Genomic DNA, 18,129 nt, shown 5'->3' with positions numbered 1-18,129 from the left:
TTAACCTGTAGTGTAAAGCGACAGGGCGGTACACCTGCCATACACAACATGCAAATACACACAATACAGCACTGTGCAAAAGAGCTGGCCAAAACATTAGGAACACCTGCCATACACACACAGCATGCAAATACACACAATACAGCACTGTGCAAAAGAGCTGGCCAAAACATTAGGAACACCTGCCATACACACACAGCATGCAAATACACACAATACAGCACTGTGCAAAAGAGCTGGCCAAAACATTAGGAACACCTGCCATATACACACACAGCATGCAAATACACACAATACAGCACTGTGCAAAAGAGCTGGCCTATGTAGCACACACTTTCTCCCTTTGTGCATTTTAAAAACCCATGCAATCTAAACATTGAAATATAAAATCTGCTTTGTTTTTGTATAAATTGGTAGGCAAAGGTGGGCATGCAGATACCGACATCAACACTAAGACACGAAAACTAAAAAACAAGTACGGCTGTAACGAAGGGTACATTTTCACCTTCGAAGGTTCGGAACACGTTACCGAAGGAAGGTTCGAACCTTCCATGGTACTCATTTGCATAATGTGCTGGTGACGTCACCATAGCTGTTTATGTTTGATTGAAAACCCCTGTTATTTTACAGGTAAGCCATATAAATGGAATGAAACATTCACATGTAGTTTAAAAATAGGTTATATAGAACAGTAGTCATGTTTTTATAATTTTTGAAATTAAAATGATTTGTGTTATCGTATTATTATTATTATTTGTTTATTTAGCAGACGCCTTTATCCAAGGTGACTTACAGAGATTAGGGTGTGTGAACTATGCATCAGCTGCAGAGTCACTTACAACTGTGTCTCACCCGAAAGACGGAGCCCAAGGAGGTTAAGTGACTTGCTCAGGGTCACACTGAGTCAGTGGCTGAGGTGGCATTTGAACCGGGGACCTCCTGGTTACAAGCCCTTTTCTTTAACCACACACACGTGTTTCAGGATCCCAGATCAATCATAAATGCTTACTGTAGTACTCATAATAGGCAAAAAGAAACAACCCATAAAAATTATTATATTTATTAAGACTCACAAAAGTCATAAGAATATAGAAGTTAGAATACAGAAGTTAGAAATCAAGGTATCAGAATTATAAGTATAGCAGGAATAAAATATTGAAACACATATTTTCATGAGCACGCTGTCTTCTGTGTGTTTCCGTACACGCAGGATTCACGCACATTACACACTGTAACGGGGTGAAGCAGCGTCTATTGTGTGGGTTCGAATGAAGACGCCATTCTTGTTTCAACAAGTTCAGTTCGGAAGCAGCTTCAATTGCATTTAGTTGTAATCTAGAGTTACTTCAGAACTTGTAGATTATTATTTATTTATTTGTTTATTTCTTAGCAGACGCTCTTATCCAGGACGACTGGCAATTGTTACAAGATATCACATTATTTTTACATACAATTCCCCATTTATACAGTTGGGTTTTTACTGGAGCAATCTAGGTAAAGTACCTTGCTCAAGGGTACAGCAGTAGTGTCCCCCCCACCTGGGATTGAACCCACAACCCTCCAGTCAAGAGTCCAGAGCCCTAACAACTACTCCACACTGCATACAAACTTGATAAACTCTCTCAATGTTTAAATGGTTCAGACGTTCACATTGTTTTCAAATGCACACAATAGCATCAGTTCAGTGAAAGTCTTATCTTCTTTCAATTGTTCAGAGTAGAATCGCCTGTGTTTTTAATCTCACAAAGTGTTACTCTGTATTCAATGTTTTTACTTCTGGTTTGCATGTAGATTTTTCTACACAAACACAGTATTTTACTTGAATTTCAAAGTCTTTGAATCGTAACACTTATTCTGGAGATGTGGTCCTTGTTGGAATGCAGTTGTCTTCTTTGTAACATGTAGAGTTGCAGGATGTAACGGCGAGGAGTCTTCTTCAGGATGAAGATACGTACGATGCTTGAATGGGTCCCCATTGCAAGCGAAGACTCAATGGTTACTTCATGGCGAGATGAGTCTGAATCCAAGAGAACGAGTTCATGCATGTTTTGATTTAAATATAGCGCCCAAAGAGGAGTTTACTTTGGTGATCCAAGCACTTCTGGCTAATAGTTTTAAACAAGCAATGTGTGTCATTAACACAGGTAGAGACCCTCCTCCATGGAGAAAGAGAGATAGATAGAACAGGATTCGTAACATTTATAGAACTCAACTTCATTTTGTTCTAACAAGTTATATTGATCATAGGAGGATACAAATTTCAGTTTCATTTTCCAAACTAACTTACCTTTACAAGCATGTTAAGCACGTTATACAATAAAGTGAGAAGATTTTTTTTTTTTTAATAAAACGATTCTAAAACCAATTTAAATCAGTTATTACATGTTACGTTTCAATCTTGACTGTTTTAATAAACCCAAAAACCTGTTCAAACAAGTTAATATTATACCCCTGTAAAGGTTTGTTTTTCCAATTCACTTTTAGAGTAAGGAAATTAGGAATTTCTACTCACTTCAACGTTCCATGTTTCATGGTAACAGCTCATTTCATGGGTTGAAAGTCATGGCACCTCGTATCCACCAGGTGTCGCACTTCTTAATCCCTTATAGCTTGGGTACTCAATAGGCAGTCTCCGGTCCAAATCCGGACCGCCAAAAACTACATTGGTGTAGCTCTGTGTTTGTTTGTCGGTGTGCAGATGGGAGTGAAAAAGCTGGAACCATGAATTCTGGAATTTCACTAAAATAATTGAGTAGCCCTGATTTATAGGAAGAAAATGGCAAACTGGCTTTCAGACAGACATTCTTAATTAACAAATACGAATCAGCTATGCTTGTTTAGAACAGACTGGAAGGCCAGCACAGCAGGTAATCTAAACTCAAACCAATATAAATCTTTTCAACCCTCTGTTACTAATATCCAGTACTTTGAAGACAAAGGAGGCTGTGTGGTCCAGTGGTTAAAGAAAGGGGCTTGTAACCAGGAGGTCCCCGGTTCAAATCCCACCTCAGCCACTGACTCATTGTGTGACCCTGAGCAAGTCACTTAACCTCCTTGTGCTCCGTCTTTCAGGTGAGACGTAGTTGTAAGAGACTCTGCAGCTGATGCATAATTCACACACCCTAGTCTCTGTAAGACGGCTTGGATAAAGGCGTCTGCTAAATAAACAATAATATTAATTGACATCACATCATCTTAAGTCATTGCAGTGATGTGGATTCTCTCCTGTGTGAATTAACTGATGATGGTTTTTCAAAGTTCTTGGCTGACTGAAACTCTTCCCACAATCGTCACAGACATATGGTTTCTCTCCAGTGTGGATTCGCTGGTGAAGTTTCAGGTTTTGTAAATGTCTGAAACTCTTCCCACAGTCAGCACAGACATACGGTTTCTCTCCAGTGTGAATTTGCTGGTGTTTTTTCAAATAGCGTGACTGACTGAAACTCTTCCCACAGTCAGCACAGACATATCGTTTCTTTCCAGTGTGGATTCGCTGGTGCAATTTCAAGTTGTCTATCCGGCTGAAACTCTTCCCACAGTCATTACAGTGATGTGGCTGCTCTCCTGTGTGAATTAACTGGTGTTTTTTAAGATTGGCTAACTGATTGAAACTTTTCCCACATTTACTACACGGATATGGTTTATGTCCTGTGTGAATTCGCTGGTGTGTTTTCAAACTGTGTAATAGATTGAAACTCTTCCCGCAATCAGCACAGACATACGGTTTCTCTCCAGTGTGAATTCGTTGGTGACGTTTCAGGTTTTGTAACTGTCTGAAACTCTTTCCACATTCTGTACAGGACAGAGAGCCCTGCAAGCTGTTTGTTTTAAAATGGTTACCCTCATCTTTAACATGGACAGGGTCTAGTTTAGGACTCTCCTCTTTAATATGGACTGATTCTAGTACAGGACTCTCCTCTTTAATATGAACTGATTCTAGTACAGGACTCTCCTCTTTAATATGGACTGATTCTAGTTCAGGACTCTCCTCTTTAATATGGACTGATTCTAGTACAGGACTCTCCTCTTTAATATGGACTGATTCTAGTTCAGGACTCTCCTCTTTAATATGGACTGATAGTAGTACAGGACTCTCCTCTTTAATATGGACTGATTCTAGTGCAGGACTCTCCTCTTTAATATGGACAGGCTCCATCATTGACTCTTCTCTTCACTAGGATAATCCAGTTTTATCTTCTGAACACATTTCCTAAAAATAAACATAAAATACAAGCTGTTCACAAATGTGCTGTACTGAGTGAGATGAAGGAGATTTTCTATAACAAGGAGGAAGGAGCGATGGACCAAAAATCACAGAAACAAAGACAGTTCTAAACAGAGAAATATTCAAACATGTATAAAAAGCACCCACACATGTAACCCCTCAAGCATAAGATCCTCAGGAATACTGCTTAGAAAATGACAGCATTTCTTTCACACAAGACAAAGGTTACTGTTGAAAAGTTTGACAGATTTGATAATGAAGTTTCTTTTTAGTGCTGTGAAAGATTTGCATGTATTCTTATTGGTGCTTGTAAGCACCCACAGAACTAACCAGGCAAGAGATGCAATAAACATGAATATAAAGTGTGTAAACTTCCATTCCCATGTAAACCCCCACATTAGATTTGTTTAAACAGTTCTGCCTGTCAGCATCATGTAGAGCTCCTTGAAACTAAAGCATGAATCTGAAAGGTCTCTACATGCAACGACAGAAATAGAGATCACTCCACACCACCATTGTGATTCTCAATCTCTATAGCTTAGATCAGACTTGTGTTCAGTATTAAATAAACCGATACGACCAGAAACACACAATCAAACACAGAGCGGTGAAGCTGAATCAGGACTGAAGAGTAAAAGAATAAGAAACTCACTTCAGGGATTGTCAGCAGGATATCTGCAGCACGGCTCTGGCAGTCTTGTTTCTTCCCAGGTAAACAGGCACCTTAAAGCAACAGCAACAGTTCGTTAATGTGGACTCCACTGCCCCACATGAACACCGACTATTTCAACCCCATTAGCACTCTTCTGTAACTGCAGACCCCTGGACAGTATTATCTGTGAGAGGACAGAGAAACCCCACAGCACTAGATCAGTGTGATTGAAGGGCTTCAGAACAAAGTGGTGAGTTAGTTTGTGTGAAATCCAAATACTATAGAAGAACTGGCATCCTGCATCAGAGCTGCAAACCATACAACTGTATACTGTGTGATAAAGAGAGAAAGGATCGATGCTGTAAATCTCCCTCCCGATTAGAAAGGGCGCTGTGTAAGGGGGAAGGTAAGCTGCCTCCTAGATCTGCCACCTCGGTGGTAGGTGGAAACCGGAAGGTGACCATATTAGGAGGGGCGCGTAGCCGCAAGTACTGAGTGCAATTCCATTGCAGCCAGCTGCGGGGCAGCCCTCTATTGGAGAAACCAGGCGACGCGCTGACTGCAGGGAGGAGTTTGCTAGGTACAAAAGGGAAGCAGGTACGTCAGTACCTCCCCTTGCGCTGAGAAACTAAAGCGACCGGCCGGAGCTGATATATGTCTTTGTTTTATTACGTGTTTGTTTGTGTTTTCTCAGAGGAGCAGGAGGACGGGAGGGTGTAGCCACTGAGCCAGCACTAACCCCAGAGCACGCCCCTCATCGCACAGCACAGCACAGCGCACGCACCACAAACCCCCAGAGAAGAAGAGCACATTTTCGTGCACGGAGGATTGTGGTTGTGGAGTGTTTTATTGTTTACTTTTGGAGACTGAGGTGGATTATTGTTTTTCATTTGGATTATTTTTGGTATTTTTGCTTGTAGAAATAAAAGAATATTTCTTTGGGAGAAACAGTCTGGACATTATATATCTACCGCACCGCACCACTCATCCTGTCACAACTGTGTAAATAGATAAATTTCCAGTGCAGGTAGAAATCAAAGAGTACGAACAATGTGACTAAACTGAGATATTGATACAGATAAACCATGCATGATCCTTCTCTCAATGTGCTTTCCTGTTCTTTGATACAGATGTGATGCATTGAAACAGATTGAGAGTATTGTAAGACTTTATTTTAAAATATACATATTTAAATATATCTTTTATAACTAATATATATTATTTTAGCAGGAACCAAAACAAACAGAAAAGTGCAGGAAAGCCAGATAGTACACTGAAAGTTTATAAAGCTGTGTACAAGTCACCTGTTCAGTGGAGTGGAAGAATACTTTGAAATTATTATTTTTTTTGTATTAATTGTTCACAGATGTGAGGCATCGAAACAGACTAACAAATTACTGATTTTTAAAACCGAAAAATACAAAAATCAGGAAAAAAATAAATCAGAAAATTCAAAATAATAAGATGGATTTCATAGGGCCCTATTATTATTATTATTATTATTATTATTATTATTATTATTATTATTATTATTATTATTATTATTATTATTATTATTATTATTATTATTATTATTAGCAGCAGCAGCAGCAGTGTGGAGTAGTGGTTAAGGCTCTGGACTCTTGACTGGAGGGTCGTGGGTTCAATCCCAGGTGGGGGACACTGCTGCTGTACCCTTGAGCAAGGTACGTTACCTAGATTGCTCCAGTAAAAACCCAACTGTATAAATGGGTAATTGTATGTAAAAATAATGTGATATCTTGTAACCATTGTAAGTCGCCCTGGATAAGGGCGTCTGCTAAGAAATAAATAATAATAATAATAATAATAATAATTATTATTATTATTATTATTATTATTATTATTAACAGTATTTGCTCCAAAGGCAACAACTGTGTCAGGAGCCCTGATTTGTAAATGTGTTTTAAAGAAATTGATTTTAAAGAATAAACAGGAAACAAAAGCAAAACAGGTCGTGAAGCTTATCTGACCAAAACAGCTTTACCAGTCTTACTGCAAACACTTGCACAAGCAAACGAGACGATTGTGTGATTTTAATGTGTCATGCTTAGTTTCCGTGTCGTGAGATGTATCGTATCGTGAAGACACAGCTGATACCCGACCCTATAGAAACACTGCTGTGTGAAAGTTAGCTAACAGTCACTTTAAAGAGCTCCTTCCCGACTTCAGTCTGCACGCATACCACAGGCACACACACCCACACGCTGCTGGTACACGACTCGCACAGAAAAGTCAATCGAGTCAGTGACGTCACATTTTTGCTCCGCCTGCTCTGCCTCTACACAGACCGGTGACGTCAGGCGCAGACCCTGTCTGCTTTGCAGCCGGCAAAAAAGCACCGTGACGCAGCCCGTGTGAAAGCACGTTGCTGGAGACGTCATTACGCAGCTTCACCGAGCGCTTTTAATACTGTAGCTGGGATACCTATTCAGTACAAACAGGACTTCAATTCAACCCAAATAAATCACAATAATACACAGCGCCCCCCCTCCTTTCCAGGGTCCAAGCTTCACTACAGTACAGAGCTGAGAAATAACATGAAAACTGACAGAGCGACTTAAACAAATCCACACTTCCAAATAAAAACTAGTGGGAAATGCTTTCATAGAGCAGGACGGTCCCTTGCAGGGTTTAGAGTTGAGGGCTGGAGATGTTCCTTGTTTTTAAAAAATATTGAAATGTTTGGTCTCTGACGAGAATTTTATTTATTTATTTATTTATTTTTGGTTTGTTTGGGTTTTTTGTTTTTTTTTCCAGGGGCCTCCCCGCCCTCTCAATGGGCCTGTAAGTGTGTTTTATTTATACAATTATTATTTTCGTACACGGAAAAAGTACCCTCTTTCTTAAAATATTTTTTACATGAAGCAAATAGTTTTCAGTACTAGTTATCTCATGTCAGTATCTGTACCGGTTAACAAACAGAATCATATTAATTTTATATTTAAAAACTTACTCGTACATTTGCCGGCCTCCTCTCTCTCCTTCAGGTAACGATACTGTGAGAGACCGAAGCAAAAACAAACCCGCCCCCTCTCTTGCCTGCCATTGGCTGTGGAGTCCTTCTGAAAGGAAGAATCCTCCGGTGATTGGATGGGCTGGGGCTCTCTTAACCAATAGGGGTTCAGTTCTGTGGCAGTTTACCGTACACTCGTGAAAACAGGCGCATTTTTGCACCCGGGTACGTTCAGTATAATAATAATAATAATAATAATAATAATAATAATAATAATTATTATAATAATAATAATGTCTGTGGTGATGTATATGAAAACATGAGATTCATTTTGTATTTAAAACAATCACACAGATAATAGCTTTATTAATTATATCAACAAAGCATAAAAGTTACCAGCTGATCAGTCAATTATAAAATGACAAGGAAACGTTGGTTCATTTATAGAATAGCCTGTTAATTTATAAAGTTACAAATGGCTAATAATACCTTTTATAACTGTGGTGTATAATACAAACACATTAGTTAATATATTCATTTAAATCGAGTATTAACTTTCCAGATACCGTTTGGAGATTTAATAATCTCTCTCCCATTGAAATGAACGCAAACCTCTCCCTGCTATTCTCACGTCTTCCAGTAGATGGCGCCAGGCCTCCACGCAAGTACTGGCTGCAGGAAAACGACACAGCGCCGGTGTAACAAACCGGTGTGCAGTTTCACAGTCAATACGATTGCATGGGTGCATGTTTAATACATTCCACTAGACTTCAGTTTAGCAGTATTTCTGTTTGAGTCTAATCAATCGTGGGAAACCACTGAATCTACAATTGGATAAGAGCTTCTACAGAAACTACAATATTATTCCTGAGTGAATGTTTGCTACATTCTACCAGAGTTCAGCTTTCTGTGCAGAACTAGTTCATCAGAAACTAGATTGATGATTTTCCAGTTAGTTTATATTCCCCATTCTAGTTCCAGGCAGGCAGAACATTGCTTAAATTACTGGCTTTATTGTATTCTAAACTCTGGAAGAATGTAGCAAACTAACACAGACACCAAGAAGAAGGGACTATATTGTAGCGCCAAACTGAACAGGATTGTGGGTCTCTGTCTCTCTGTCTGTAACTTTAATGAAACTAAACTCTACCAAGTCTTAATTTTAATTTACAAGCAAAACGTACAAAAGAGATTGCAACATGTAGTAGAATTCACAAATGAAAGCGTTTTTTAATGTTCTTTTTTGGGAATCTGCAAGTAGAAGATTATTGTGATTCCAAACTCCATTGTAGATTTCAACAAAGATATTTTATTAGATACAGTAGAGCAGCAGGGTGCTCTATTTTCCTTAAGCACAAGACAATACAATGTTTGAATTAACATAGGCTTCCCTTATGACATCACCCCTTCCTTACCCTATCAGAAAAGACAATTACATACTGATGCATATTTATCAGCCAGTCATATCACTGAGCACGTGGGTCCACCTTCCATTTATTACCTTAACTGAATGCGACATCAAAGCCTCTCTGATGTTTACTGGCAAAGCGATAAAGTCATAAAGTTAAGTAAAGGAAGGAGACTGTCAGTCTTTGAAGGTTTTAGCCCCACAATGTTGTCTCTGAGAAAACACAGGGTCCCCTTTAAATTTCCATATGGTGTACTTCAAAGCTTTCTCCTTTAAGATCTGTCTTTCCTGCTTCAACATTCAATATTAAACCCCAAATTGTCTAACTAACTTAACTAACTCTAAAATCCAAATACTAACTCGATCTAAAACCCAGTTAATTTTGTAAACTATAGTTTCTCGTAGAGTGTATGTTTCTCCAACACATGTTAATAATAACGACTCATCTTTATTAAATCTGTAATGAAAAATGAAGTATTTCATGCTGAAACACACTTCATTATAATAGTTATGCAGGATTGTATTTACGTTAATAAAGACGAGTCAGAGTTCATCGAGTCTTCGCTTAATGTCAGACTTACGATTTAAAAAGCCCATTTAGCTGTTTCACAGAAGAAATGGCTGAACAGGAATCAATTGAATTCTTAAAGGAGTAGAAAAGATGAGGTAAAACACTGACAATCAGAAGAGCTATTTATAAAATAGATACATAGATAGGATACTTAATGTGGTACAATTATACACACAGTGACTGAAGGGGATATAAATGCATAGGAAAGATACAGAAAGATACGAAGAACAGCCTGTTTCCATTGGAGATACTTTAAAGGAATATTATAATAAAATCCAGTTATTTCATAAGTCATTTAAAATGTGACGTGTCAGTGTTTGAGTAACTGCAGTATTAAAAATAACAGCTCGGAATGATTGCTGACATCATAGGGAGGTAAGGGGAGTTGAAGAAACACTAATGCCATGATCAGAACTAATCAGAATGCAAACTACAGCTCCCAGCATGCCTCTGCACTGGCAGCAACAGGGAGGGATGATGGGAGCTGTAGTTCTTTACATAGGCAGCTGTTGGAGATGTAAAACAGAGATACAGGTATTTTAATATCAAATAGAAAGGTTAAAAGGGTTAAAATGCAAGCTTAATATTTAAATACAGTGTAGTTTACAGTAAGTGCAAATAATACCACTAAAATACAATATGAACTAGGATGCAAAAAGTTATATCTACAATGACAAGGATAGTGCATTAGCTGAGGATCTAGTAATGTGGTGCTGAGGTCAGGCGAGTCCAGTGCATAATAGGAGCGGTAGAGCCAGAGATCTGAGTGGAGGCTGTGTGGTCCAGTGGTTAAAGAAAAGGGCTTGTAACCAGGAGATCCCCGGTTCAAATCCCACCTCAGCCACTGACTCATTGTGTGACCCTGAGCAGGTCACTTGTGCTCCGTATTTTCTTTTTATGTAGTATTAGAAATGATGATTTCGGTTTTATAGTTTTGTGTGTACGTGTTTACACATGTACACGGGTATATGTACATACCTGTTTCTTTTTAAATGTGTATTTTATTATATTTTTTCACTGTTTGTAGTCGTGCTGTATATGCGCTCATTTTAAAAATAAAGCCTTTTATGTTTAATTTTCCATTTAAATACGGTGTCTCTGTGATGCAAATGTTAGATATGATGTTCATGAATAAAGCTTTTCAGTTGTATCTGATAGTATGTATTTAATTTTCATAATGAAGCAGTTTAAAAATGTATGGGTCACAGTTATTATTATTATTTGTTTATTTAGCAGATGCCTTTATCCAAGGCGACTTACAGAGACTAGGGTGTGTGAACTATGCATCAGCTGCAGAGTCACTTACAACTACGTCTCACCCGAAAAACGGAACACAAGGAGGTTAAGAGACTTACTCAGTGTCAGACAATGAGTCAGTGGCTGAGGTGGGATTTGAACCGGGAACCTACTGGTTACAAGCCCTTTTCTTTAACCACTGGACCACACAGCCTCACAGTGACCCACAGTTCTAGTGTTAAGATAGAGTTGATTTTAAAGTGCATGAAAAATCAAGTAATCAAGATACCTGTGGGAAACTGCTGAAGGCAAAGACTGCCGAACAAGGCACATCAAAAGCATACCAATTACTACAAACCGGAAACTCGTCTGTGATTTTAAAGGTAAAAGTGCTTTCAGAACAGCTCACGCCCCTGCACAGCATGCCCACTCTTAATCTGACTTTGAATGGATGTGTGACCTGGACGAGGCAAAAGGATTACATGTGGGGAAAACCTATAGCAATTCTAAACAGGAAAAAGAGTGTATACACGCTATTGAGAGGACCCAGCGTCCAGCCCAGTTAACCAGAATGACAACTGCTAAATATCTGTGGGTGATCTCGGATGGTTTTACAGATAGTTCCATTACTGAGGCAGTGATATGCTACGTGAAGTATGCTGTCAACGGTGTTGTCCACACGGACTTTACTGGGGTTCGGAATGTGGGGAAGGCAGATGCAGAAACACAATCAATGTATCCGGGAATGAGCATTCATATTCATTGCATTGCTTTTTAAATACAATAATAAAAAAAAAAAAAAATCTAAGTGTTCATTTTTTAGGAAAATAAAATTTCAGCTTAATATTTTAGGGACCTCAACAGCTGTTGTTGATTCAGACTCAGGAATTTCACTCAAGGACTAGTGAGTTTAAAAAGGTACTAGTCCTTAGGACTAGTACCAGTTGTATTAGTTTCTAACCCTAATTACAGCTACGTTATTTAAACAGCAACAAGATTAATGATATTAATGCTATAGAACTTATAGTTATGTACTTTATAAATGTAATGGCTTCAGAACAGTGTGTTTAATATTGAGGGATCTGTGTCGTCTGTAGACATTCACCAGAGTTCTTACAGTTTTTATACTAACCCTTTCACAACACTGCCTGGCTTGTTTATCAATTAAAAAGGTGCTGAATTGTGATCTGTGTGTACCGATAGGATTAAAAAAAAGTCTAGTGGCCTGAAGGGAAGACTCGATGAACTTTGAACCCGGATGAGATTGTAATTATGAGTGAAAACAGAGAGCGCTACTTTTGTAAAATGTAATTCGGCAAGCGATCTCGCAAGGTAGGTGCGCAGGCTGTAATGCAGTTAGTTTTGGAGAATGAGAGTAATTGTGAATACTCCTGTAGGGTCAAGGATCCTGAATTGAAGGATGAAGAGCTTTTGGATCATATTTTCGCTGTAGACACGGAAGGTAAGAATTCATGATTTGATGTTGTCTCTGTTTTTTTATTTATGTTCTTGCTCACATATCCCTTACGCCATGACGTATTACATTAGCAATATATTTAGGATGCATTCTCGTGTTTGTTGGTTTCCTTGCATGTTGGTTTATTTAGTTTTTTACATGTAAATTACCTATCACATTGATCGCGTGTCGATAGTTATTTAGGCAGATGATTTACTTTATAAAAAGACGTCCTAAGTCAGTCTTTTTTATCAGCCATTTGATGTCTGCACGGGTTTGTATTTATTTGTAATTCACCATCTGAAGGGTTCATTTTTTAACCCGATTTTCTGTAGTAAATGCTTGTACAACAGACATCTCAGCTACAAGGTTGCTGCTTATTAGTAGAGTTATAATGTTTGAGCAAAAGATGTTTTATTTGCAACTTATTTGCAGTACATTGTCGTTTTATTTTACTAAGAAGCAAATAACTTCACTCTTTTAAAAGTTGATAAGTGGATTATAAATTTGCACAGTAATATTGCAGTTTATCACCCTTCTCCCATGCTTACACTATGCATTTACTGCACTTTACTTTTTTATTTGCCTGTTGAGAATGTGGCTTTACCAGACTTTCTGATTTACCGTGCCTGACTGCGCAGACCCCAGTGCAGGTGTTCAGAGAGGCAGGCTGAGCACCACAGGACACCTGCTGAGGCTGACAGCTCGTCAGTACCCAACCCTCATCGGCTCCAAGGCAGTGTTTTTAGTTGTATTTACAATTGCGTATGTATTTTTTTTAATAGTTTTTTTGTATTTATTTATTTACTATTTGATTTATTTTGTTATTTACTTATTTGACCTCAAGAGGTCAAAGCTCATTCCATTTATGGTCTTATTGTTGGATAAACTCTATTCCTCCTCAAATGTGGACTTTTCCATTAACACCACCTCTTGGTGTCATCGCTTTCCCGTTGACAGAGTTACTTGAAGTCAAACGTATACACTTCACGGTGAAGTGAATGCATAAATAGTTACTGAAAAATGTTTGTAATTTTACTTCGTTGTCATTTCTGTGCCTTTTTATATTCCAGCATGTTCTAAATTATGTAAATATATACTGGGGGGAAAAAGGTCTGCAAGCCCTAAGCTTTTAAATGATATGTGATCTGATACAATTTGAATGACTTATGACACAAAAACACACAGCTTGTAAAAGGGTTGAGCTGCTGTTTAAAAAGACTGGAAATTTCTGAGTGCGGGTGAATGAACACACACTCACATTCTGCTTAAACTTTCACAACCTGCATTCGTGTCTTTTAAGAGAACTGGAAGCAGTAAAAAGACTTTCCACATTGAAATCAGTGATAAGGTTTCTCTCCTGTGTGAGTTCTCTGGTGTATTTTCAATTTGTCTACCCGACTGAAACTCCTCCCACAGTCAGCACAGACATGAGGTTTCTCTCCAGTGTGGATTCGCTGGTGCATTTTCAATTTGTCTATTCGACTGAATCTCTTCCCACAGTCATTACAGTGATGCGGCTTCTCTCCTGTGTGGATTAGCTGGTGAAGTTTCAGCTTTTGTAAATTTCTGAAGCTCTTCCCACAGTCCACACAGCCATATGGTGTCTCTCCTGTGTGGATTCGCTGGTGAAGTTTCATGTTTTGTAAATGTCTGAAACTCTTCCCACAGTCAGCACAGACATACGGTTTCTCTCCTGTGTGGATTTTCTGGTGCAATTTTAAGATGCTTATCCGGCTGAAACTCTTCCCGCACTCAAAACAGTGATGTGGCTTCTCTCCTGTGTGAATTTGCTGGTGTCTTTTCAAAGTGCCGGACTGACTGAAACTCTTCCCACAGTCAGCACAGACATGAGGTTTCTCTCCTGTGTGAATTCGCTGGTGCATTTTCAATTTGTTTATAGAACTGAAACTCTTCCCACATTTACTACACAGATATGGTTTATCTCCTGTGTGGATTCGATGGTGTCTTTTTAAGTTGCTTGACTCACTGAAACTCTTCCCACAGTCAGGACAGACATGTCGTTTCTCTCCTGTGTGGATTCGCTGGTGACGTTTCAGGTTTTGTAAATGTCTGAAACTCTTACCACATTCTGTACAGGACAGAGAGCCCTGCAAGCTGCTTGTTTTAAAATGTTCAGGAAGCTCCTCTTTAATGTGGAAAGGCTCCATCTCTGAGTCCTGCCTTTCACAAGGATAACCCAGCTGTACCTTCAGAACTCGCAGGTGGTGTTTCACGGTGCTGTGGTGTCTGAAATCTGCCCCGCATTCATGACAGTTATATGGAGTCTTTCCAGTGCCTGTTTGCTGCTGTCCGTTCAGGATTCCTGACTCCCTGAAAGTCTTCACACATCCAGCACAGCGATGCAGAGTCTTTCCAGGAGATGTTTCAAGGTTTCCTTCAGGATTAAAACTCTCCCCACATCCAGGACAGGGAAGAGAGCCCTGCAAGCTGCTTAAGGGTTTAGAATTGAGAACAACCCTTTTAATATGGACGGATTCTAGTACAGGACTCTCCACTTTAATATGGACTGATTCTAGTACTGTACTCTCCTCTTTAATATGGACTGATTCTAGTACAGGACTCTCCACTTTAATATGGACAGGCTCCATCATTGAATCTTCTCTTTCACAAGGATAATCCAGTTTTGTCTTCTGAACAAATTTCCTAAAAAAAACCAAAAAAAAAAACATATTACAATCTCTTAATCCCTTTCTTAGATTCTATGAACTTGCCTTATCAACTCCAGACTCCATTCATTACCATGTTCACAAATGTGCTGCACTGAGTGAGATGAAGGAGATTTTCTATAACAAGGAGGAAGGAGAGATGGAACCAAAAATCACAGAAACAAAGACAGTTCTAAACAGAGAAATATTCAAACATGTATAAAAAGCACCCACACATGTAACCACTCAAGCATAAGATCCTCAGAAATACTGCTTAGAAAATGACAGCATTTCTTTCACACAAGACAAAGGTTATTGTTGAAAAGTTTAACAGACTGTTAATGAAGTTTATTTTTAATGCTATGAAAGATTTGCATGTATACTTATTGGTGCTTGTAAGCACCCACAGAACCAACCAGGCAAGAGATGCAATAAACATGAATATAAAGTGTGTAAACTTCCATTCCCATGTAAACCCCCACATTCGATTTGTTTAAACAGTTCTGCCTGTCAGCATCATGTAGAGCTCCTTGAAACTAAAGCATGAATCTGAAAGGACTGTACAAAGGCAACAACTGTGTCTGGAGCCCTGATTTGTAAATTGTGTTTTAAAGAATAAGAAAAAAAAAGCAAAACAGGTTGTGAAGCCTATTTGACTAAACGTGCTTTACCAGTGTTAGTGCAAACACTTGCACAAGCAAACGAGACAACAGTGTGATTTTAAGCATCAGATGCATTTAACTCTATTCATGAATGTTGTCTGCACAAACTTAGTTTAAACTGTTAAATTAACCTGTATGTTTTTTTGCCAGTTCTGTTGCCCAGGTGAGGTCAACAACACACACATGAAATACACGTGCAGGCAGCTTTTCACAAAATGCAAACAAACTAAACAGTCCAGTAAAAACATTCCAGTAAAACACCGCTGTGTGAAAGTTAGCTGAACAGTCACTTTAAAGAGCTCGTTCCCGACTTCAGTCTGCACTCATACCACAGGCACACACCCACACGCTGCTGTTACACGACTCGCACAGACAACAGCATGAGAAAACAACATGCGATTTGAGAATATTTTCAAGCACTGTATAACCCTTAACCTGTGAAAGCACGTTGGTGATGACGTCATTACGCAGCGTCACCGAGCGCTTTTAAGCGGTTCTGTAGCTGGGATACCTATTCAGTAAAAACAGGACCAATTCAACCCAAATAAATCACAATAATACCCTCCTTTCCAGGGTCCAAGCTTCACTGCAGTACAGAGCTGAGAAATAACATGAAGACTGACAGAGCAACTTATTCAACAAATCCAAAACTAGTGGGAAATGCTTTCCTAGAGCAGGACTGAGGCGTGCACTGACAGTGCGAGTCATAAACACACAGGCAGCGTTTCTCTCTGTATGTTTCTAATGCATGGCTGGTATTTGCACAGCGCGTACATTAGCCTCGCACAGAAGCGCATCGGTTCAGTGTTCAGGACTGTCGAGTCTGCAGCGGAGCGGAGCGCAGCCTCACACCGGAAACAACAAGGACGGCTTGTTTGTTTACGTGGGGGGCGGCGCGCGCGAACGCAAACGCTCCCGCGCAGCGCGGAGGGCTCGAGCGGTTACGCGTTTTTAAAAATGTTTAAATGTTTGATATTAATTGACCGGAATTGATTTTTTTTTGTTAGTTTTTTTGTTTGTTTGTTTGCCAGGGCCGCGGAGATGTCCCCGTCCTCTCGGTAGGCCTGTGTGTACAATTATTGTTTTTGACCCCGGAAAAAAAAGTACCCTCTTTCTTAAAATATTATTACATGAAACAAATTATTTTTAGTACAACTAATACATTGTAAGTGTCGGTACCGGTTAAAAAATGGAATACAATGAATTTATATTTAAAAACTTACTCGTTAATTCAGCCTCTCCAGCCTCCTCTCTCTCCTTCAGGGAAAAATATTGTGAGGGACCGAAGCGAAAACAAACCCGCCCCCTCTCTCGCCTGCCATTGGCTGCGGGGCCATTCTGAACCGAGGAGTCCTCCGGTGATTGGACGCGCTGGGGCTCAATTCTCCGTGACAATGTGGAGATGGTGGTAAGGTGGTACGGCTGAATTATAATTTTAAGATAGTTTTGGTTTGTTTAATCTATCAATTCCTGCTTTGAAACTTCATGTTGTATTTTATTTTTTTTGTATAATGTATTACATTTGTATTCAAACATAAATTAAACATAAACCAAAACTAACTAAAATTGTAATCCAGACCGTACCACCTTAAATAAGTCATGACAGTAAACGAGTCATGACATTTTCCCAGCATGTAAACTGGCCCAATGACCAGAGTTCCCTTAATTGAACGAGTTATTTGCTTATTGGTCAAATCACTTCCATGTGTTCCCAGTCTTTAGAAATTATCGATTTAAGGTGACCTACAAAACTTACTGGATCTCCAGGACCATGTTTGGGCAGAGTAATTGCGTATAGGAGTAAAGTCCGGTAAGAGCACATAGTGAGTACGATAAACGGATAAGAATGACTTCCAATAAGAGCAATTAGAAACAACGTGAATACGGATACCTATAAGAGTAAAATCACAGAAGATACAGGAAATAGTTATAATTAAGAGCAGTAGTAGAATACGGCATACAAACACATGAGTTAATACACTAATTTAAATTCGAGTATTAACTTCTGGAGTTTGGAGATTTAATAATCTCTCTCCCATTGAAATGAATGACACACCTCTCCCTGCTATTCTCACGTCTTCCAGTAGATGGCGCCAGGGCTCCACGCAAGTACTGGCTGCAGGAAAACGACACAGCGCCGGAGTAACAAATCTGTGTGCAGTTTCACAGTCAATACGATTGCATGGGTGCATGTTTAATACATTGTTCCACTAGACTTCAGTTTAACAGTATTTTTCTTTCAGTCTAATCAATCGTGGGAAACCACTGAATCTACA

General features: G+C 39.1%; 4 protein-coding genes across 5 annotated transcripts in view; 1 reads left to right on the top strand and 3 right to left on the bottom strand.

Moving 5' to 3' along the window:
* Positions 1–18,129, bottom strand: part of LOC117407671 (zinc finger protein 436-like) — a 155,598-nt gene that overhangs the window by 32,309 nt on the left and 105,160 nt on the right.
* The window catches only part of LOC117407633 (zinc finger protein 184-like), a 156,734-nt gene that overhangs the window by 78,930 nt on the left and 59,675 nt on the right, over positions 1–18,129 (top strand). The gene's annotated exons all lie outside the window — the stretch shown is intronic.
* Positions 1,361–7,920, bottom strand: LOC131724958 (gastrula zinc finger protein XlCGF7.1-like). 3 transcript variants are annotated; one of them, XM_059018129.1, is made up of 3 exons: positions 7,852–7,920; positions 4,878–5,061; positions 1,361–4,210 (listed from the first exon to the last, which is right to left on the bottom strand). In XM_059018129.1, the coding sequence occupies exon 3, from the start codon at positions 4,157–4,159 to the stop codon at positions 3,191–3,193; it is 969 nt and encodes a 322-aa protein (XP_058874112.1). In that variant the 5' UTR covers positions 4,160–4,210; positions 4,878–5,061; positions 7,852–7,920; the 3' UTR covers positions 1,361–3,190. The 3 variants fall into 3 exon arrangements, with proteins under 3 accessions (XP_058874112.1, XP_058874111.1, XP_058874113.1); XM_059018128.1 differs by having other exon boundaries at positions 4,878–4,948; XM_059018130.1 differs by having other exon boundaries at positions 4,878–4,948; positions 7,858–7,920.
* Positions 9,138–17,467, bottom strand: LOC117962841 (zinc finger protein 664-like). The gene is made up of 2 exons (XM_059018070.1): positions 17,077–17,467; positions 9,138–15,189 (listed from the first exon to the last, which is right to left on the bottom strand). Exon 2 carries the CDS (start codon positions 15,135–15,137, stop codon positions 13,863–13,865), a length of 1,275 nt encoding a protein of 424 aa, XP_058874053.1. The 5' UTR covers positions 15,138–15,189; positions 17,077–17,467; the 3' UTR covers positions 9,138–13,862.

The sequence above is a fragment of the Acipenser ruthenus genome, chromosome 58, assembly GCF_902713425.1.
Source record: "Acipenser ruthenus chromosome 58, fAciRut3.2 maternal haplotype, whole genome shotgun sequence".
NCBI classification, from domain to species: domain Eukaryota; kingdom Metazoa; phylum Chordata; class Actinopteri; order Acipenseriformes; family Acipenseridae; genus Acipenser; species Acipenser ruthenus.
The sequence above is the reverse complement of the archived record's forward strand: the minus strand, read 5'-3'. Positions and strand labels throughout refer to the sequence as shown.